Source organism: Colletotrichum navitas, assembly GCF_030913465.1.
Source record: "Colletotrichum navitas strain CBS 125086 chromosome Unknown LY79scaffold_10, whole genome shotgun sequence".
NCBI lineage: Eukaryota > Fungi > Ascomycota > Sordariomycetes > Glomerellales > Glomerellaceae > Colletotrichum > Colletotrichum navitas.
In genome coordinates, this window is record NW_026850556.1 from 349,661 (window position 1) to 365,462 (window position 15,802).

The window sequence follows — 15,802 nt, forward strand, 5'->3', positions numbered from 1 at the left end:
GACAAAACTTCAAGACATCTCCAAATACATCATGAGATGCTTCACTTAGTGATTCTCCTTGAAAAGACCTGTCTAGCCAACCCCTACAACCCAAGAGTCACTAACCAGCCAGCCGTTGTAGCAATCTTGAAGAGTCTTCCCTGCGCAACGCCATTGCCTTAACGTCGCAAACATGAGTTGCGGGGTATCTGGTTCACTCATCACGTTACACACGTCGTTGCTATTCAACGCTAGGAGGAAAACATTCGATAAAGACATCTCAATTGTTGTTGATCCCACAAGGGGTACCATTGAGGATGTATATCATCGGACAGATGATGGCCATTTCACAGTGGATGAGACTGACATCGACCTCCGCGGGAAAGTTGTGATGCCCGGATTTGTCGACGCCCACACGCACGTGTTTTTGCATTCATACGAGTGAGCCATGACGGACTCGGTTTACCGCGAGCCTTTCATCTGACTGGAGCTTAGTGAAGCTTCCTCTACCGTCCAGATGCGAGACGAAAGCATCGTGGAGCGAATCGTTCGTGCTACCAATCATCTCCGCGCCGCGCTGCTGTCTGGCTATACCACGTACAGAGACCTGGGTACCGAGGGGATGCGATCATTTGACGCGAACCTCCGAGACTGTGTCAACCGAGGGCTTCTTCCGGGCCCCCGCCTGTTCGTCGCCACCGAGTGCCTTGCAAGCACCGGCTCATATGAGGTCCGTCACGAGAACACACTGGCCAAGCTGCCACGCATCTCTGATGCTTGTGATGGACCAGTGGGCGTTCGCCAAGCAGTCCGACGCCGCGCGGCTGACGGCGCGGATATCATCAAGTTCTACGCCGATTATCGACGAAGGGTGATGCGGTTTCCACCTCCAATCCAGCCACCACGCGATGCGATTCCATTCTTGCCCGCCGATCCCAACCCTTCAGTGGTCATGTTCAACCAGGAGGAAATGGACGCGATCGTGCAAGAAGCGAAGCTGGGCGGTTTGCCGGTGGCATGCCACGCGGGTACCGCAAAGGGCGCGCTCATGGCCGTCAAGGCAGGAGTCGACACCATTGAGCACTGCAACGAGGCGACCGACGAGGTCTTCTGGGAAATGCGCCGTCTTGGGACCATCTTCGTCCCTACCCTGGCGGTGCTTCGGAATTCGCCAGACTTTGCCGACATTAGTAAACGGGTCAAGAGAGCGCACGACCTCGGCGTACGTCTTGCTGCCGGCGGCGATACCGGAGCCTTCCCCCACGGGGAGGGTGCTGTGGAGATGGAGCTTATGATCCGGGCCGGGGTTCCCGTGGCGGATGTGTTGGAAGCATGCGTTATTGGCGGCTGGGAGAGCTGCGGCAAGGACAAAAGCGGGTTTTCGTTCGGATCGATTGAAAAGGGGTACCGAGCCGACATCATTGCCCTGGAGACGGACCCGAGAACGGATACCGGGGCTTTGCGGAAAGTCGACTTTGTCATGAAGGACGGCAAGGTCTGGAAGAAGGACGGTCGGCCAGTCGGCTTCCTTGAGGAGCAGGCGGCTAGGCCGCATCAAGAGGAAGAGTCAGACTGGGTTCTTATTTGAATGTCGTCATATGGCACCTATCGGATGCGGTTGGTCAGTTGTCCGTATGCACCAGCTAGCCGTCGAGAGCAGTCAGGTTGCATTCTTGCAGTCATATGACCTTCAATATTGGACAGATACAGACTGGATACAACCGAGCAGCCTCAGACCACTTATTCCCGTCCTCGGCACCTCTATCTCCTTGACCTTGGGCGCTTACCGAACGGGCACCTCACTGATTCCCCGAGAGTCACAATAGAGATTATTGAAGAGCCTTCGATGCTTGCCAGTTATATCGCACGTTCGGGTCCGCCAGTCCAGGCCAACGGCGGAGGAACTAGCCCATTGGTTAATGATCCCACCAGATCCCCGCACTGCGTGGAGGAGACCGACAAAGCTTAACGTATTTGTGATCTCATGCTTGCTTGATACCCAGAATGACTGCATACGCATGGAACAAGCTTTCCAAACTCACGGGCATCGGACGATCGTCTCGTATGCAAAGCTTGTCACACCCGTTCTTCCGAGCATCTTTAGTCTTCCCCATAGGCTCATGGCACGCCACTGCACCTTCCCGATCAAGATGAGGGGAAACAAACTTATTGATTGCTGCAATTTCAAAAATATAAAAATAAATCAAAAAAAGACTGAACTTGCGCAGAAGTTGGAGGCAGCACCTGGATGAATATCATGGTTTTGGAGTTCGCGACTTAGAAGACCCAAGGTTCATCGATATATATAATGTACTAACGGCATAGCCACTAGCATCCTATTTCAACAGTCAAGTTACCCATCGGTTGTCATCCAAAATGAGAAAACCACTATTCTCAATCGCCACGTTGGCTTTCAGCATCTGCTATGCCTTGTCGACGGGCGCCACCGGAGGCCGTCCCCCTACCCTCATTACAGACGCCCACAAGAGAGACCGGCTTCAGGATGTAGTAACCTGGGATGAACGCTCGCTCTATGTCCGCGGCGAGCGCGTGATGATATTTTCCGGAGAGATACATCCCTTCCGCCTACCCGTCCCGTCCCTCTGGCTGGACCTATTCCAAAAGGTTAAGGCCCTGGGCCTCAACACTGTCAGTTTCTACGTCGACTGGGCTCTCCTCGAGGGCAAGGCCGGCGACTTCAACGCCGATGGCGTTTTCGACCTCCAGCCGTTCTTTGACGCCGCGACCAAGGCCGGCGTGTATCTCATTGCGCGACCGGGACCGTACATCAACGCCGAGGCCTCTGGTGGCGGGTTTCCCGGATGGCTGGCGAGGATTCGGGGGAAGCTGAGGACTTCGGATCCCGAATTTCTGTCAGCGACGGACAAGTATGCTCTTGTACAAGGACTGTTTGGTTGGACGAACCGTGTGGCTCACCTCTTATACTAGCTATATGGCGAGGATCTGTGGCATCATCGCCAAGGCTCAAATCACCAACGGGGGGCCGGTCGTTCTATTACAGTCGGAGAACGAATACACCAACTTTGAGAACGGCAGCATGAATGACGGGAAGTACTTTCAATACGTCATCGACCAGGCACGCAAAGCCGGGATCGTCGTCCCGATTATCAACAACGATGCCAGACCTGCGGGGAACAACGCGCCTGGAACGGGTGTAGGAGCCGTGGATATTTATGTAAGGGACACTTGCTTCGGATGACGGTTCACAGCTAACGAGTCCAGGGACACGATTCTTACCCTTTGGGCTTCGATTGCGTGAGCAATCCCGACAGCATTCTAGACCATCTAGCATGTCGTACTAACCATCGATGCGCAGTCGAATCCGAACACATGGCCGAACAACAGACTGCCTACAGATTTTCGAGCACTGCATTTACAGCAGAGCCCCATGACTCCGTATTCAATAATAGAGGTATGATCATTGAACCCATTCGACAAGAGTAAGCTCATGTGCTGTAGTTCCAAGGTGGTTCCTTTGACCCATTCGGCGGACCTGGTTTCGAAAAATGCGCCGCCTTGGTTAACCATGAATTCGAGCGGGTGTTTTATAAGAACAACTTCGCAGCCGGCGTCACCATATATAACCTCTATATGGTGATACTTCCTTCTCCAAACACCTTTTGAGCTTACCACAAACTGATGCTCTCTCAGATTTTTGGCGGCACAAACTGGGGTAACCTAGGCCACCCAGACGGTTACACATCCTATGATTATGGCGCAGTAAGTCCATGACGTGCTAGAGACATGGTGTCAAGCCGACTAACACTCGGCAAGGCGATCACAGAGGAACGAGGCGTCGGCAGAGAGAAATTTTCCGAACTGAAACTCGAAGCCCAATTTTTGAAAGTTTCGCCCGCGTATCTGATCGCAACGCCCTACAACTCGACTGTGGGTGTCTACAGCAATGCCACCGGCATTACTGTGACGCCTCTTTTGGGAAACGGCACCGGCTCATTCTTCGTAGTGCGCCACAGCAACTATTCCAGCCTGGCCACGACGGAGTACGCCCTCCGGCTGCCAACGTCCGAGGGGAACATCACGGTTCCTCGGTTCCGCGGGCTGCTCCAGCTCGGACGCCGCGACTCGAAGGTCGTGGTGACCGATTACCGGGTCGGAAACGCGACCCTCTTGTACTCGACGGCAGAGATCTTCACGTGGAAAGAGTACAAGGACCAGACAGTCCTCGTTGTTTATGGTGGCCCCGATGAGACCCATGAAATGGCGATCAAAACGGACGGGACGCCTGCCCTTATTGAGGGAACCGGTGTTGACCACCACGATGTCAACGGCACTTTGGTCTTGTCCTGGGCGACTTCGACAGCTCGTCGAGTTGTCCAAGTCGGTCATCTCTTCGTTTATATCCTAGGTAAGTGCATGCCCGCAAAAATTGCAAGAACGAGAGGCTTTCCCGCTGACAACGAGAAGATCGCAACTCCGCATACAACTACTGGGTCCCGGACAGACCGGGAGGAGGCAGCCAGCCCTCCTATGGGACGTCGGTCATGAATCCCGATTCGCTAATCATAAACGGCGGCTACCTCGTCAGGTCGGTCTCAACACAAGGCGACACGCTCCGGATTCAAGCAGACCTCAACCGCACCACCGAGCTGGAGATCATCGGCGTCGGCACGGAGGTCGCAAAGCTCGAAGTCAACGGGAAGCCACTGGATCACACGACGAACAACTTGACGAACTGGGTAGCGCGTCCGCCTCTCGTGGACATCCCGTTCACCGTCCCGGACCTGAAGACGCTCAACTGGACTTTCCTCGACTCGCTTCCAGAGATCCGCCCAGGCTACGACGACTCGGCCTGGCCGCTCGCCAACCATACCACCACCAACAACACAGTCGCCAACCTCACGACCCCCGTCTCCCTCTTCGCCTCCGACTACGGCTTCCACGCGGGGACCCTCGTATACCGGGGCTATTTTACCGCCGCCGGCACTGAAGACACGCTCAGCATCACGACCCAGGGCGGCTCCGCCTATGCGAGCTCCCTCTGGCTCAACGACACGTTCCTCGGCTCCTTCGCCAACAGCCACGACGACGTCGCGGAGAACAACAACTCCAACTACACCCTCGCCGGCCTGACGACCGCGGGCGCGACGTACGTCCTCACCGTCCTTGTCGACACGATGGGGCTGGAGGAGAACTTTGTCGTCGCGGCCGACGCAATGAAGTCTCCGCGCGGCATCATGTCCTACAGCATCACGTCGTCCCCGCCCGGATCCGCGCCGCCGACAAACGTCACGGCGTGGAAGGTGACGGGGAACCTCGGCGGCGAGGACTACGCGGACCGGTTCCGGGGCCCGCTGAACGAGGGGGGCCTATTTTTCGAGCGCCAGGGGTACCACCTCCCCGAACCGCCGGCGACGGCCTTCTTGGGGCGGCGGTCGCCGATGGAGGGCACCGACGGCCCCGGTGTGGCGTTCTACGCCGCGACGCTGGAGCTGCGCCTCCCGGCCTCGGACCTCGACATCCCCCTGGCCTTCGTCCTGGACGACATCGACCCGTCCTCCTCCGGCGGCGGAGGCGCCTACCGGGCGATACTCTACGTCAACGGCTTCCAGTTCGGCAAGTACATCAGCAACCTCGGCCCGCAGACGAGGTTCCCCGTGCCAGAGGGCGTGCTCCGCTACCAGGGTGCTAACTCGGTCGGGCTGGCCGTCTGGTCCCTCGGCAAGGGCGGGGCGCGGGTGCGGGACTTCCGGCTGGAGGCCGGAGAGGTCGTGACGACAGGGCGCGAGGAGGTGAAGGTCGTCGCTGGGCCGGCATGGAGCCCGAGGGCGGGGGCGTACTAGACGGTGATCCCTGGAGTGTTTGCTTTTTTCCCGGCACGTACTCCCAATTGCCATTGCAGGGATGTGAAGGGCTTTAATGTCTTGTTGCAACCTTGCGTTGCAAAGCAAGAGGCCGGAACGAGAGAAACTTTTGGTACCGTGGCATCGGGTCAACGGTGAGCCTACAAATCATAAAGACTTCGTAGCTTTAACCCAATAGTTCGCATATTGTGTCCAATGGTACAGAAACTCCTACGATTAAGGTGGAAAGCATCACGACAAGAGGATATCATCTGCTTGGGATGCATTCACTAGCTGGTGGAGAGCTTGTGCCAACATTGGAAGCTGTCAAAGTGCTTGGTTACCAAAGTTTCCCATACCGCTTGGACCTAAAGACGGTTCAAATCGAAGATAGGTATCTGTCACTCATACCAACATATAAAAGGTCATCAACCGTACCACCTATGTCGAAGTTTTAGTCCTTCTGGCCTGGATTTTTCGGGGGCAAGCCGCACTTGCATTTCCCTGAACGATTCTTTGGTCACATTCCACGAGAATGTTGTTCGCGTTCAAGAACATATCCGGGAAAGGCTGAAAGTATGTTTTTTTATACATAAACAAAAAGCACACCGCTACAGCGATAGATTCCCACTGAAGATTGTAATAGGGAGGCTTTTCAGGCCGCGTATCAGTCAAGACCACCGTCGTCCACACGCCTCCACGGTCGGGAGGCGGTTGCTATCTGCTCCTTCGCGACGGGCCGCATCCCCATTTCTGAAGGTGAAGATGATGCAGAGAACCCACGGCCTAGCGCACATGGTGCTGCTGGTGCGTCGACCTGATTGGAGCAGAGTCCCCCGGGCTGGGCAAGGCTCTGACTTGTGCGTGGGCTGAACCGGACCGTCGACGCTTGTGTATGTATGTAGCCCGACGTGAGCACATTTTGGACGTTGCGGGGTTTGCGTCTTTGATCCCTCACGCCATTGCTTTTTTCATCAGGTATATCGTATGAGACTTGCCTCCATATCACAACGCGCTTTGGAACCCTGGTATCTACCGCCCTCATCGATCTGACCCCGACCCGCGCAGTTACACGGGAAAACGAGGCTTTCGATTTCTCATAATGTGCCACCAAATCATCGAGTGATACGCAGCGTGCAAACGTATTTACTATCAACATGCGGTCGACAGGTGTGAAGTATGGGGTAGACCGGGGCATTTAATCCAGAGGCGGACCATCTTGGTCGGCTACGCATGCAACGCACACTTCAACGACCGGACCCAGCTTACTCGCTTCCGCCAGCAGATGACACATCGGATTTTGACATACATAGTGATCAAGTAGAGCATGAGACGCAACCCACCCGAGGGGCAAACTCAGAGGACGCGCCGGAAGTGAAGAGTAGGTGTCGGCTTTCCCCTAGTAGTCACGCGTGCTTGCATAGTAATATCCCGACAAAGGCCTAGAGAGCCTGGGTCGGCCTCTGGCCCACCCGGTCGAGGACCCCGAGCTGCAACAGCTTTGGCGCGTGGCCCTGGAGCGCTTCCCAGACAGCCGCTCTGCGGAGGAGCAACTGTTAGGCTGCATCGCCGCGTTTATCCACCAGTTGAAGCAGTGGGCTAAGGCGCCAGCACAGATCCAGGCCACAAAGGATCTGGAAACCATGCAGCTGCTAGTAGTGGCATACATCGTTAACACCTGCTACGCTCATAACGAGTCGTCACAGAACACGCGGCTCCGCGAGAAGGACGTCGTGAGCGGAAGCCCGGACGGCTCTGCCAAGGGCCGCGTTGTCGACGTCTCGCGACTGGAGTCGTTCGCGATGGAGAGTGAGCCTCTGAAAGAACTCAAACGGAAGTTGGAGTTTCTGGGGACGACACCCATATGGCGCAATCGTTCCCCTCGACCGGTGTTCTGGAGGGCCGTGACTTGCATTCAGAATGCCGCGGACCGCTGGAGACGCCAGCAATCCGCAGGTATCTCTCCAGACTCGACGGCGAAACAGATTGAATGGTGCTGTGTAAGTTGAATATTATGCATCCCCCGACCCCACCCCCTTTACCCGAGCGATCAGACTCACATAATATGACAAACCTTCAAATCCTGCCTGTGGCAGGGTTGTGCTGGACGAACACATCGAGAACAGCCCCGGCGCCCTCTTGCGGTTCGAAGAGCTCCTCGGCGGGTATTAGACGTTGAGATGGGAGCAGCGAGCCCACTCCGCGCCAGCTCGGCAGCCAGGTAACCCTCGAACCAGAGAGGGTAACAGGCCCAGTGGCTTCCGCCGCTGGATTCCCAGCGGGCCAACCCCGCCTCCTTAGTATAATCTGCCCCATCATCGTGAAGATTCCGGCTCCTCCAACGGCGACGAAGACCCCAAATCCTGTAAGGGTCCGGGGCAGCAGCTGAATCAAACGCCCAGCAAACGGCACAGCATCGTTCTGCTGTGCACCCCCTTCATGAGGTGGGGCACCAAAGCCCACCAGCCGGACGTGTGCGCCGTCCGGTCCGGCCAAGCCTTCTTCAGCCTCCTGCGCATGTCTTACGCCGCGTACCGGACGAAGCATCCGTGGAGCTGGCTCAAGAGTGTAACGCTTCTCGGTCTTGTGAAGTAGAGCCACCGTTCCAAAGCTTAGTCACTTTACCGGTCCTGTTTTCTCACGAATGCGCCAACCCCCAGTTCGAGATGTTCCGGAACCAGCTAGTCAACATCTCCCAGTCCCCCTTCCTGCCCGTCAGCGCGGACTTCGAACACGAGCCCGCCGAGACCGAGCCGCCCATCGGGGCCAACCTTATGATGCACCTATTTGAGAACACAGGTCACGTCGACATCCTCCCCGTGCTCTTCAAGAGAATACCCCGGAGGACAAAGGAGAGGCTAGAGGCGTGCCACGTTTGGGGAAGCTCGGTAGGCTGGGGCGTCCAGTACGTGGAGGCTCTGAACGGGCTTTACGTTTTCCTGTTTGGCTGCCTCGGATTCCTCGTCTGCCTCGGGATATCCGTCGCGTGGATGGTGGTGAAGCACGACATCCAGGGGGGGTTCGCCATCGGCGGGTTTGTTCTCGCCTTCGTGCTCTTTTGTTGTGGCATGCTTCACTCTCATGCTGCTTGAAATTTCTCTCTGATTCCAAGTCTGTCGAGGGTACGCTACGGTCAATAGCCGCCGCGATTGGCAGCATTTGTCAAGTATAATCGAGTAAGTATATCTGCAGAGCCACGGGAGCCCCGATATGGATGCCGTCCGTCAGCCATTTGGTGGCCTCGCTTGTGGCATCCGGATCGCCTTCCGCGTGGAATATGATCAACAGAAAAAGGAAGAGGTGGAAGAAAGAAGAAAGACAGAGAAACACAGCCAGTAAATCGAGAGGATTGGGCATTCTGCGACCACTGCAAAAAAATGTTACAGAGCAGTCGTCATTCTGGGGATATATCCGAAGCGGCTTGGACGGGAAATCCAAAACCCAGGGTAACACATGACTTGGCCACCTGGAGGGCTGGTTATACAATCACCATACGCAACGCACTCAGTAATCCTTGGAGGGTGATTCCACCCGCGCCCTCTCGGTTTCCTTCACCTGGATCAGCAGAGCTTCGATTTAAAGCTGGACGTTCAGGACCGTTATCGACAGCCGAGCTTAGCCACCGCGGACGCTAACGGTGACGGCGAAGTTCTGCGGCTTCACAAAGGTCCCGTTCTTGGTTTTCCATAAATCTTCGGGCCTTTCCTGAGCTTAAACTCAAAGTCGCGAACGAGACGCAGGACCAGCTTGGCTATCTCGAGCATGGAGATGTGCCTCCCGATGCAAGTCCGACTGCCGAGCCCAAACTGGAGGGTGGAGACCGTCAGCCAAGACAAGTGCATCAGATACGTGTTCTGTGGGTTGTTGTGGTACTCACCGGAATTCAATGGCGGTTCATGAGCGCGAGCTTACTCTCGTCTTCGATGAGCCACCTCTCCGGCCGGAACTCATCAAGGTCTTCGAAGATGAGATCGTTCCTATTCTCCACCCAGCAGTGAATTGACAGCTTCTTCTGTGCGTTCCTGTTAGCCACATGATGTAACGAGGTGAAAAGGGGAGGGATCATCCTTACTCCCGCCGGGAAAAATCCACCGGCGATAGTGGCACCGTCTTCGGGCGCCACCCACTCAATGGGCACGCCGAACGCCAGGTGGATTCGCAGAGCCTCCTTAATAACGGCTTGAAGAAAAGGCATGCCCTCAATTACAATAGCACCTTAGCTTTGAGTCAGAAATAGATCGTACAAGTCTAACAGAACACGGATTGGTGATGGTTTGGGCTTGTTACCGTGCTTCTTATATACGGTATATCAATTAGTCGATAAACTTGACTTGATCTAAACTATCCACACAAACACCCAGACTTTAATAAGTGGAGAACGGCGAGCTGACAATGCTGAAACGGCGAACCTGGAATCCGAGAAACTGAGTATGATTACTGGCTATTCATCCGGCGTCGAGTGTTGTGGATATCTGGAGACGACGTAACATGATGACGCCGATATTTCATTCGTTAATAGGCCCCGAAACCCCGACAGAAACTACCTCCCTGGGTGTCCCCTTCCCTCGACTGATCGTCTCTGTACAAGGAGCCGCCGGACGCAGATGGAGAATATTAGACAGATCGGACACTACCCATATCACTCATCTCAGTGCCATCGTTGTCGGTTCCGCGCTGCCGGCTCGTCTTATCGGCTATTTGAACATGACTGGCAAGGCAAGTGATGGGTTTTGGCGAGTTCTCCCAGGTGAAGACCGCGGCGGCCACCATGAGAGAGCAGGCAATGATCATAAAGATGATCTGGTCTCTGAATGCAATGGCATAGACGTTTTGGATAAGGCGCAGCAAGTTTTCGTTCCAATGAGCAGATGCTGTAGGCGTTTGGTAAAGGACTGCGAGTTGTTCCTTGGGAAGGTGCTTGTTCAAGGCATGGAGACGCTTGTTGAAGAGAGCAGTGCAGACGGCGACGCCAAGGCAGCTGCCGAGAGCACGGGCTTGAGCCAGGGCTCCTTGGGCGACGGCATGGTCCTGGGTGGAGTCGGTCTCCACTCCGGAGAGTATGGTAGCGGAGCCGAAGACAAGACCGACACCGAGTCCGAAAATGAACGTGAACCCGTAGGCAGGAACAAAAGAGGAGCCGACGGACGAAACGATGAGCATCAGGCTGATACCAATAAGCTGCGCCACCGAGGCGACAATCATGACGAGAGCGGAGTTGTTGGATCTGGAGCAGATTGCCCCGGCGAGGAATGACCCCAATGCACAGGCGCCCAGCATGGGAAGAAGGTAGAGACTTGACCGGAGGGGTGTTTCTTGCTCGATGACCTGCATGCGCTCCGGAATGATGACAGTCAAGGCCACATATGGGAGCCCAGTCAAGAAAGTGACGGCCAAACCGCCCATGAAGGGACGCCGCTGAGCCAGTTGGACGGGAAAGACGGGTTCGATGTGAACGCAACCAACGTGGTCAGGGTACTGGCAGTATTTGACAAAGAGATAAGTTTCGCTGATTCCGAAAAGAACCCAATTAACTCCTGAAACGACAAAGCTGGTGATGACGCTGGGATGGTCCCAGCCGTAGAGAGGAGAGCCGCCGCGCTCGACGGCAAACACAAGGAAGACGGAAGCCGCAAAGAGGGTGGCCATGCCGGAAAAGTCGATTTTTTTCAAACCCCTCAAGGAAAACACCGTGACTACACGACGGTCTCTAGGATAACACAACGCAATGCAGAACATGGCGGCAATGCCGAGAGGGATGTTAATGCCAAAGATCCATCTCCAGGTGATCTTGGAGACAATGGCCCCTCCCAGAACTGGGCCCAAAAGAAAGGCGACGGCGAGGGTGACTCCGATGAGGGCACCCATGAGTGGCGGGTTATCGGCGGGACCATGCTCGAGAAGACAGGTCTGGGCGAGGCTATAGAGACCCGAGCCTCCGATGCCCTGGAGAGCGCGGCCGACAATCAGCATCGGCATGCTAGCAGCGGCAGCGCACAAGAGGGAGAAGAGCAGGAAGACGGTCCAGCTGCAAAACAAGAGGGTCCGGCGGCCATAGATGTCACTGAACTTGGCGATACCGACAGCACAGCCCATGTAGGTGAGAAGATAGGCCAATAGAACCCAAGGAGCATTGCCGTAATCGTTAAACTCTTCAGAGATGGTGATGAGAGAAGTGGCGATGATGGAGGTGTCGAGAGTAGCGAGGAAAAGGCCCAAGAGCAGACTTGTTGTTTAGCTACCTAGGCTTCGGCCAAGGGTGCGGACGAAGTCTTACCTGGTGACAATCAAGAACTTGTGAATTCTGTTTTCACGCATAGAAGCCAAGGAATGCTCGACGGGTCGGGAAGGTAGGTTGGAGGCAGCAAACCCAGCCGTGTCGCCCAACGAGGGGTTCGGGTACGAAAGATGATCAGATATCTGACGATCGGAGCAGGTCTGGGCGGCCATGGTGGCGGTGGTTTAGAGGCCCTGTCAATGACGAGATGGCTGACGACGTAGAGATCTCAATCGTACTTGCGTGGCGGACGATAGCGCTCAAGAGAGGCCAGCTTAGAGTCCCCTCGAAACGAGGCCGAAGACGATTAGTTACAGAGTCGGGGGAGTCAACGAAGATGGGAGGATTCGAGGTAAGGTTGGGAGGTGAACAGGAGGCCAGGGGACTGCAAGGTATGATTCGCTGATTAGGGAGGTGTCTAGACTACCTACTCGGGGAAGGTAGGTATTGTTCACCAAAACAACAATGTGACTGCCTCTGGAAAAGGGAAGAAGACTGTCCTAGAATGGAAGTGGCAAGGCCCAGCCTGGTACTCGCCAGGTGTGACTGCCTTTCTCGAAGCAAAGTTAGGTATCCAGGGAAGGAAGGATGAGGTGGGGTATTTCGACAACCGAACCGATGTAACTTTCAGACAACTTGAGGAAGTTACCTAGGTGTGCGTGGAGGTAGGGGCCTAGGCAGGCATGGGCAGTTTGTCAAACTTCCCCTTTTGGTGAAGGTGCAAGGCAAAGAGGTCAAAAGCTGCAGACACACACAACCACACACGCAGTGAAGAGCAGCAGCCGACTATACATACCCAGGTCAGTAGGTGGAGATATCAACCGTTTCCCGGTGCCGTCATCCCAGAGCGACGCTCCCGCGCCTCACATGCACTTACCCACAAAGCCCAAGACACTGGATTTCATGAGGCGCGTCCCATACGGCCTTACTAGCTTTGACGTGAGATTTTCTCTGACAGTTCCACCTTGGGTAGGCGAAGACGTGGACAATGACGGGTGCCGTGCAAGGTGTGACCAATCTCGAGAAAGCATCAAGACCGAAAAGGGAACTCGTCAATCTTGGGGGACAAACAGCACAGCACATCACAATCAACCCAGCTGTATACAGCGTCGACACCCTACTCAAAGACAAAGGCCGCCTTGGTGAAGGTTCTGTGGATGAGCAGGGGGGAGGGGGAATGACTGTGTATCTAACCCGGCTGAGATGGAACTTCATTTACAGGCATCATTTAGGGAGACAGGTATCCCAGTTCCCCTCTCTCAGATAGATACAGGCACAGGACTTGACACACGACTCTTCTAGGAACCGTTCTCGTTGTCGTACGACCCCTGAACGCTCCAACGTTTCTGGACTTCGTAAACAAGCCACTCAGACAAGCCGTAGGAGGGAACGAAACGGTTTATACTAGGCAACACTGTTTTGCACTGAGTCCCCTTGTGCTGGTCCAACGGGAATTTGACTGGCTATACTTGAACGATGCCGGGATCCGACTGTGGCACCTTGCGCACACCCAGCTCATGTTACAGGAGTAACACGTACGAGGGAGAAATGAAGGAAGAGCGGCATGAAGACGGCGGACTGTCTACCGGATCTGTGTATCCCCGACCAACGATATCGCCTGCAACGTATACATGGCAACCCCCACTTGGGTCATTGTGTTCCCAAATGCCTCGTGGTAGAGGCGCCACGATCCAACCCCAGCCCCAAGTGAGGTTGAAACAAGTCGACATGGGCACCACCAGAACAATGTCGACTCTGGCGCTTCGACTGACGTTTTTTGCCATATTGAAAGGGAGGGAAGAAAGAATGTCCGCTGTGCACCTGGACTCCGGGGCGGCTAGGGCCGTAGAACAGACCCTGAGTGGCCCCAGGTCGTGTGCGACCTCGCCTCCGACTTCCCTAATGGTCGCTAAAGTTCCGGGAAGGAGGTAGCTTGTGTTTGAGGGTTCTTTCGGGCTTCTTTCTGCTTGGGGTTGTCGCTAAAGAGAAAACATGCTAGAAATACACATAATACGGGCCCTTTCCCGTGCCATACTGCTGCGTTCCACGCGAACCAGGGGCGACCTGTCTTCTTGAGTTCCCAGCTGTCGTACGCCCGCCTGTGGAACATGGGCGCGCTCTTCTGGTGGCTCAATCGTGCCACGGCGGACAGTGACTCTACCCTCCCCATGTCCACTTCGAACTCGGTCTTTTTTTCTTTTGGAGAAGTTTGCTGCAAAGACTTGAGTGTTTCGTCAGTCGAGGAGTCGCAGCCGTCTTTCAGCGGCATTTCCACCGAACCCTCATTGGCGGAGGCGGTCGAAGCTTGTGTAAGAGGACGAAATTGTGTGTGTGAAGTCGGGATGGATTATCTGGGCGACCGAAGTTGCCCAGCCGGATGCAGTCGGGCCTTGGCAATGCCGACAGGCCACAAACACCAGCTCCCCCCAGGGCAGTCTCCCCACAGCCTCTGGAAGAACCTGCGGAAGCACCTACGGAACGATACAGATCAAGCTGAAGTGTTTGACAATGACCAAAAGGTGCCGGGCAAGCTTTCGGCGTTGCTGGCAAGAAACCTGCACCCATATGGCGTGTCCCGTCCTACCCAGGTGTCATTGCTACTGTTTGATGGCCAGAGCTGTCTCTATCCTTTGACCCTAGGTCAACTGACAGCTCCAATGTCTCAAAGAGATCCTGCAGAAAACCACATGGAAACCCCCGTAACAGTGCCTGTATGAAACCTCTTATTCAACCTGACTACTGGAGTGCTGCGTCACACGGCCTTGCCAGCGATGATCTTTCAAGGAGACCAGCAAAAGAATCATACGTTGAGGGGATTGTTGCATCGGACACCAGCACAACCCTGATCTCAAGAAACTCCCTGAACATTCGAAACTCAGCATTTTACAATGTGCCACTATGTTACTAGCGTTCCTCACAGCCCCCCTCTGACGGGCCACAGTACACCTAATGCTTCCAGCCTTATTCAACATGTGAGCAACACGATCCTGTAGAAAGATCAGGCAGATCCGGAAACCTGCCCCATCATCGTGGTCCAAGGTTTGTAATCCTCCCTTCCATCCAAAAACAGGTTGTGCAGCCAGCCTCACAAAGCTTTGTTACTGTCCTCTCCTTCGTACGTGGGACAACTACTCTTCTAGACCATTTCATGGGCAGTACAATGCCACGAGGAACCGGGTGTACAGAGGACATGGCATTCCCTCTCTCTACTGGAGACAAATTTATGTCATACTGTTGAACAATCCATCGAGTATTCGCCAAGACACAATTGGTAGACACAAGCTGTGTCGGTTGTGGATGAAAATTGCTGTAACTGACACTGAACTGGAAGCTAGGCTCTGTGTCAAGGCAAACCACCAGCTGTCATGACTGTCCACAACTTCAAAACCAAGGAGAGAACTGTGTTTATGCAAAGAATAAGGGTTATTCTTTTTTATCTCCACCCCAAAAGACTCAAGACTCTTCTGTTTGCTGTTAACAATCGGAAGAGCACACACAGACTAGGCCGGCCACTAATGAGGACACAATTTACATGAGCCTCAGTTGGTGTAATGTGTAATGATTTCCTCTGTGAATAAAATGAACCTCGATTGTATTTTAGGAATACTCTCGTTGACTGGATAACTGCAGGCTGAAGTCGGCTGCGCCCCCAGGCCGTTCTATTTCAAGCGTAGAGTGATTGCCATCTTCCCGTCTCCGAGAACGTCAGTAGCTTTACTCGTCGGTC

General features: G+C 54.7%; 7 protein-coding genes across 7 annotated transcripts; 4 read left to right on the plus strand and 3 right to left on the minus strand.

The window, feature by feature from the left end:
- Nucleotides 1–172: 172 nt before the first annotated feature.
- On the plus strand, nucleotides 173–1,567 carry LY79DRAFT_508797 (amidohydrolase; the record flags this gene model as incomplete). The annotated part of the gene is made up of 2 exons (XM_060553984.1): nucleotides 173–420; nucleotides 475–1,567. The coding sequence occupies 2 exons, from the start codon at nucleotides 173–175 to the stop codon at nucleotides 1,565–1,567; spliced, it is 1,341 nt and encodes a 446-aa protein (XP_060417711.1).
- A 788-nt stretch (nucleotides 1,568–2,355) lies between these two features.
- LY79DRAFT_667033 (family 35 glycosyl hydrolase) lies at nucleotides 2,356–5,801 on the plus strand (the record flags this gene model as incomplete). The annotated part of the gene is made up of 8 exons (XM_060563311.1): nucleotides 2,356–2,867; nucleotides 2,929–3,175; nucleotides 3,223–3,255; nucleotides 3,317–3,412; nucleotides 3,460–3,594; nucleotides 3,652–3,720; nucleotides 3,775–4,366; nucleotides 4,426–5,801. The coding sequence occupies 8 exons, from the start codon at nucleotides 2,356–2,358 to the stop codon at nucleotides 5,799–5,801; spliced, it is 3,060 nt and encodes a 1,019-aa protein (XP_060417712.1).
- Nucleotides 5,802–5,941: 140 nt separating this feature from the next.
- LY79DRAFT_34354 (uncharacterized protein) lies at nucleotides 5,942–6,432 on the minus strand. Its single transcript, XM_060552586.1, has 3 exons — nucleotides 6,300–6,432; nucleotides 6,213–6,242; nucleotides 5,942–6,125 (listed from the first exon to the last, which is right to left on the minus strand). The coding sequence occupies exons 1-3, from the start codon at nucleotides 6,393–6,395 to the stop codon at nucleotides 6,054–6,056; spliced, it is 198 nt and encodes a 65-aa protein (XP_060417713.1). The 5' UTR covers nucleotides 6,396–6,432; the 3' UTR covers nucleotides 5,942–6,053.
- A 164-nt stretch (nucleotides 6,433–6,596) lies between these two features.
- Nucleotides 6,597–9,560, plus strand: LY79DRAFT_676935 (uncharacterized protein; the record flags this gene model as incomplete). Its single annotated transcript, XM_060564474.1, has 5 exons — nucleotides 6,597–6,608; nucleotides 7,451–7,801; nucleotides 8,103–8,369; nucleotides 8,483–8,820; nucleotides 8,996–9,560. The coding sequence occupies 5 exons, from the start codon at nucleotides 6,597–6,599 to the stop codon at nucleotides 9,138–9,140; spliced, it is 1,113 nt and encodes a 370-aa protein (XP_060417714.1). The 3' UTR covers nucleotides 9,141–9,560.
- LY79DRAFT_34385 (uncharacterized protein) lies at nucleotides 9,561–10,241 on the minus strand. The gene is made up of 2 exons (XM_060552591.1): nucleotides 10,089–10,241; nucleotides 9,561–10,016 (listed from the first exon to the last, which is right to left on the minus strand). The coding sequence occupies exon 2, from the start codon at nucleotides 9,994–9,996 to the stop codon at nucleotides 9,685–9,687; it is 312 nt and encodes a 103-aa protein (XP_060417715.1). The 5' UTR covers nucleotides 9,997–10,016; nucleotides 10,089–10,241; the 3' UTR covers nucleotides 9,561–9,684.
- LY79DRAFT_676943 (major facilitator superfamily transporter) lies at nucleotides 10,064–12,259 on the minus strand. The gene is made up of 2 exons (XM_060564475.1): nucleotides 12,076–12,259; nucleotides 10,064–12,024 (listed from the first exon to the last, which is right to left on the minus strand). The coding sequence occupies exons 1-2, from the start codon at nucleotides 12,246–12,248 to the stop codon at nucleotides 10,416–10,418; spliced, it is 1,782 nt and encodes a 593-aa protein (XP_060417716.1). The 5' UTR covers nucleotides 12,249–12,259; the 3' UTR covers nucleotides 10,064–10,415.
- A 998-nt stretch (nucleotides 12,260–13,257) lies between these two features.
- LY79DRAFT_543018 (uncharacterized protein) lies at nucleotides 13,258–14,402 on the plus strand. Its single transcript, XM_060557025.1, has one exon. The coding sequence runs from the start codon at nucleotides 13,552–13,554 to the stop codon at nucleotides 14,005–14,007; it is 456 nt and encodes a 151-aa protein (XP_060417717.1). The 5' UTR covers nucleotides 13,258–13,551; the 3' UTR covers nucleotides 14,008–14,402.
- The last annotated feature ends 1,400 nt before the right edge of the window (nucleotides 14,403–15,802 follow it).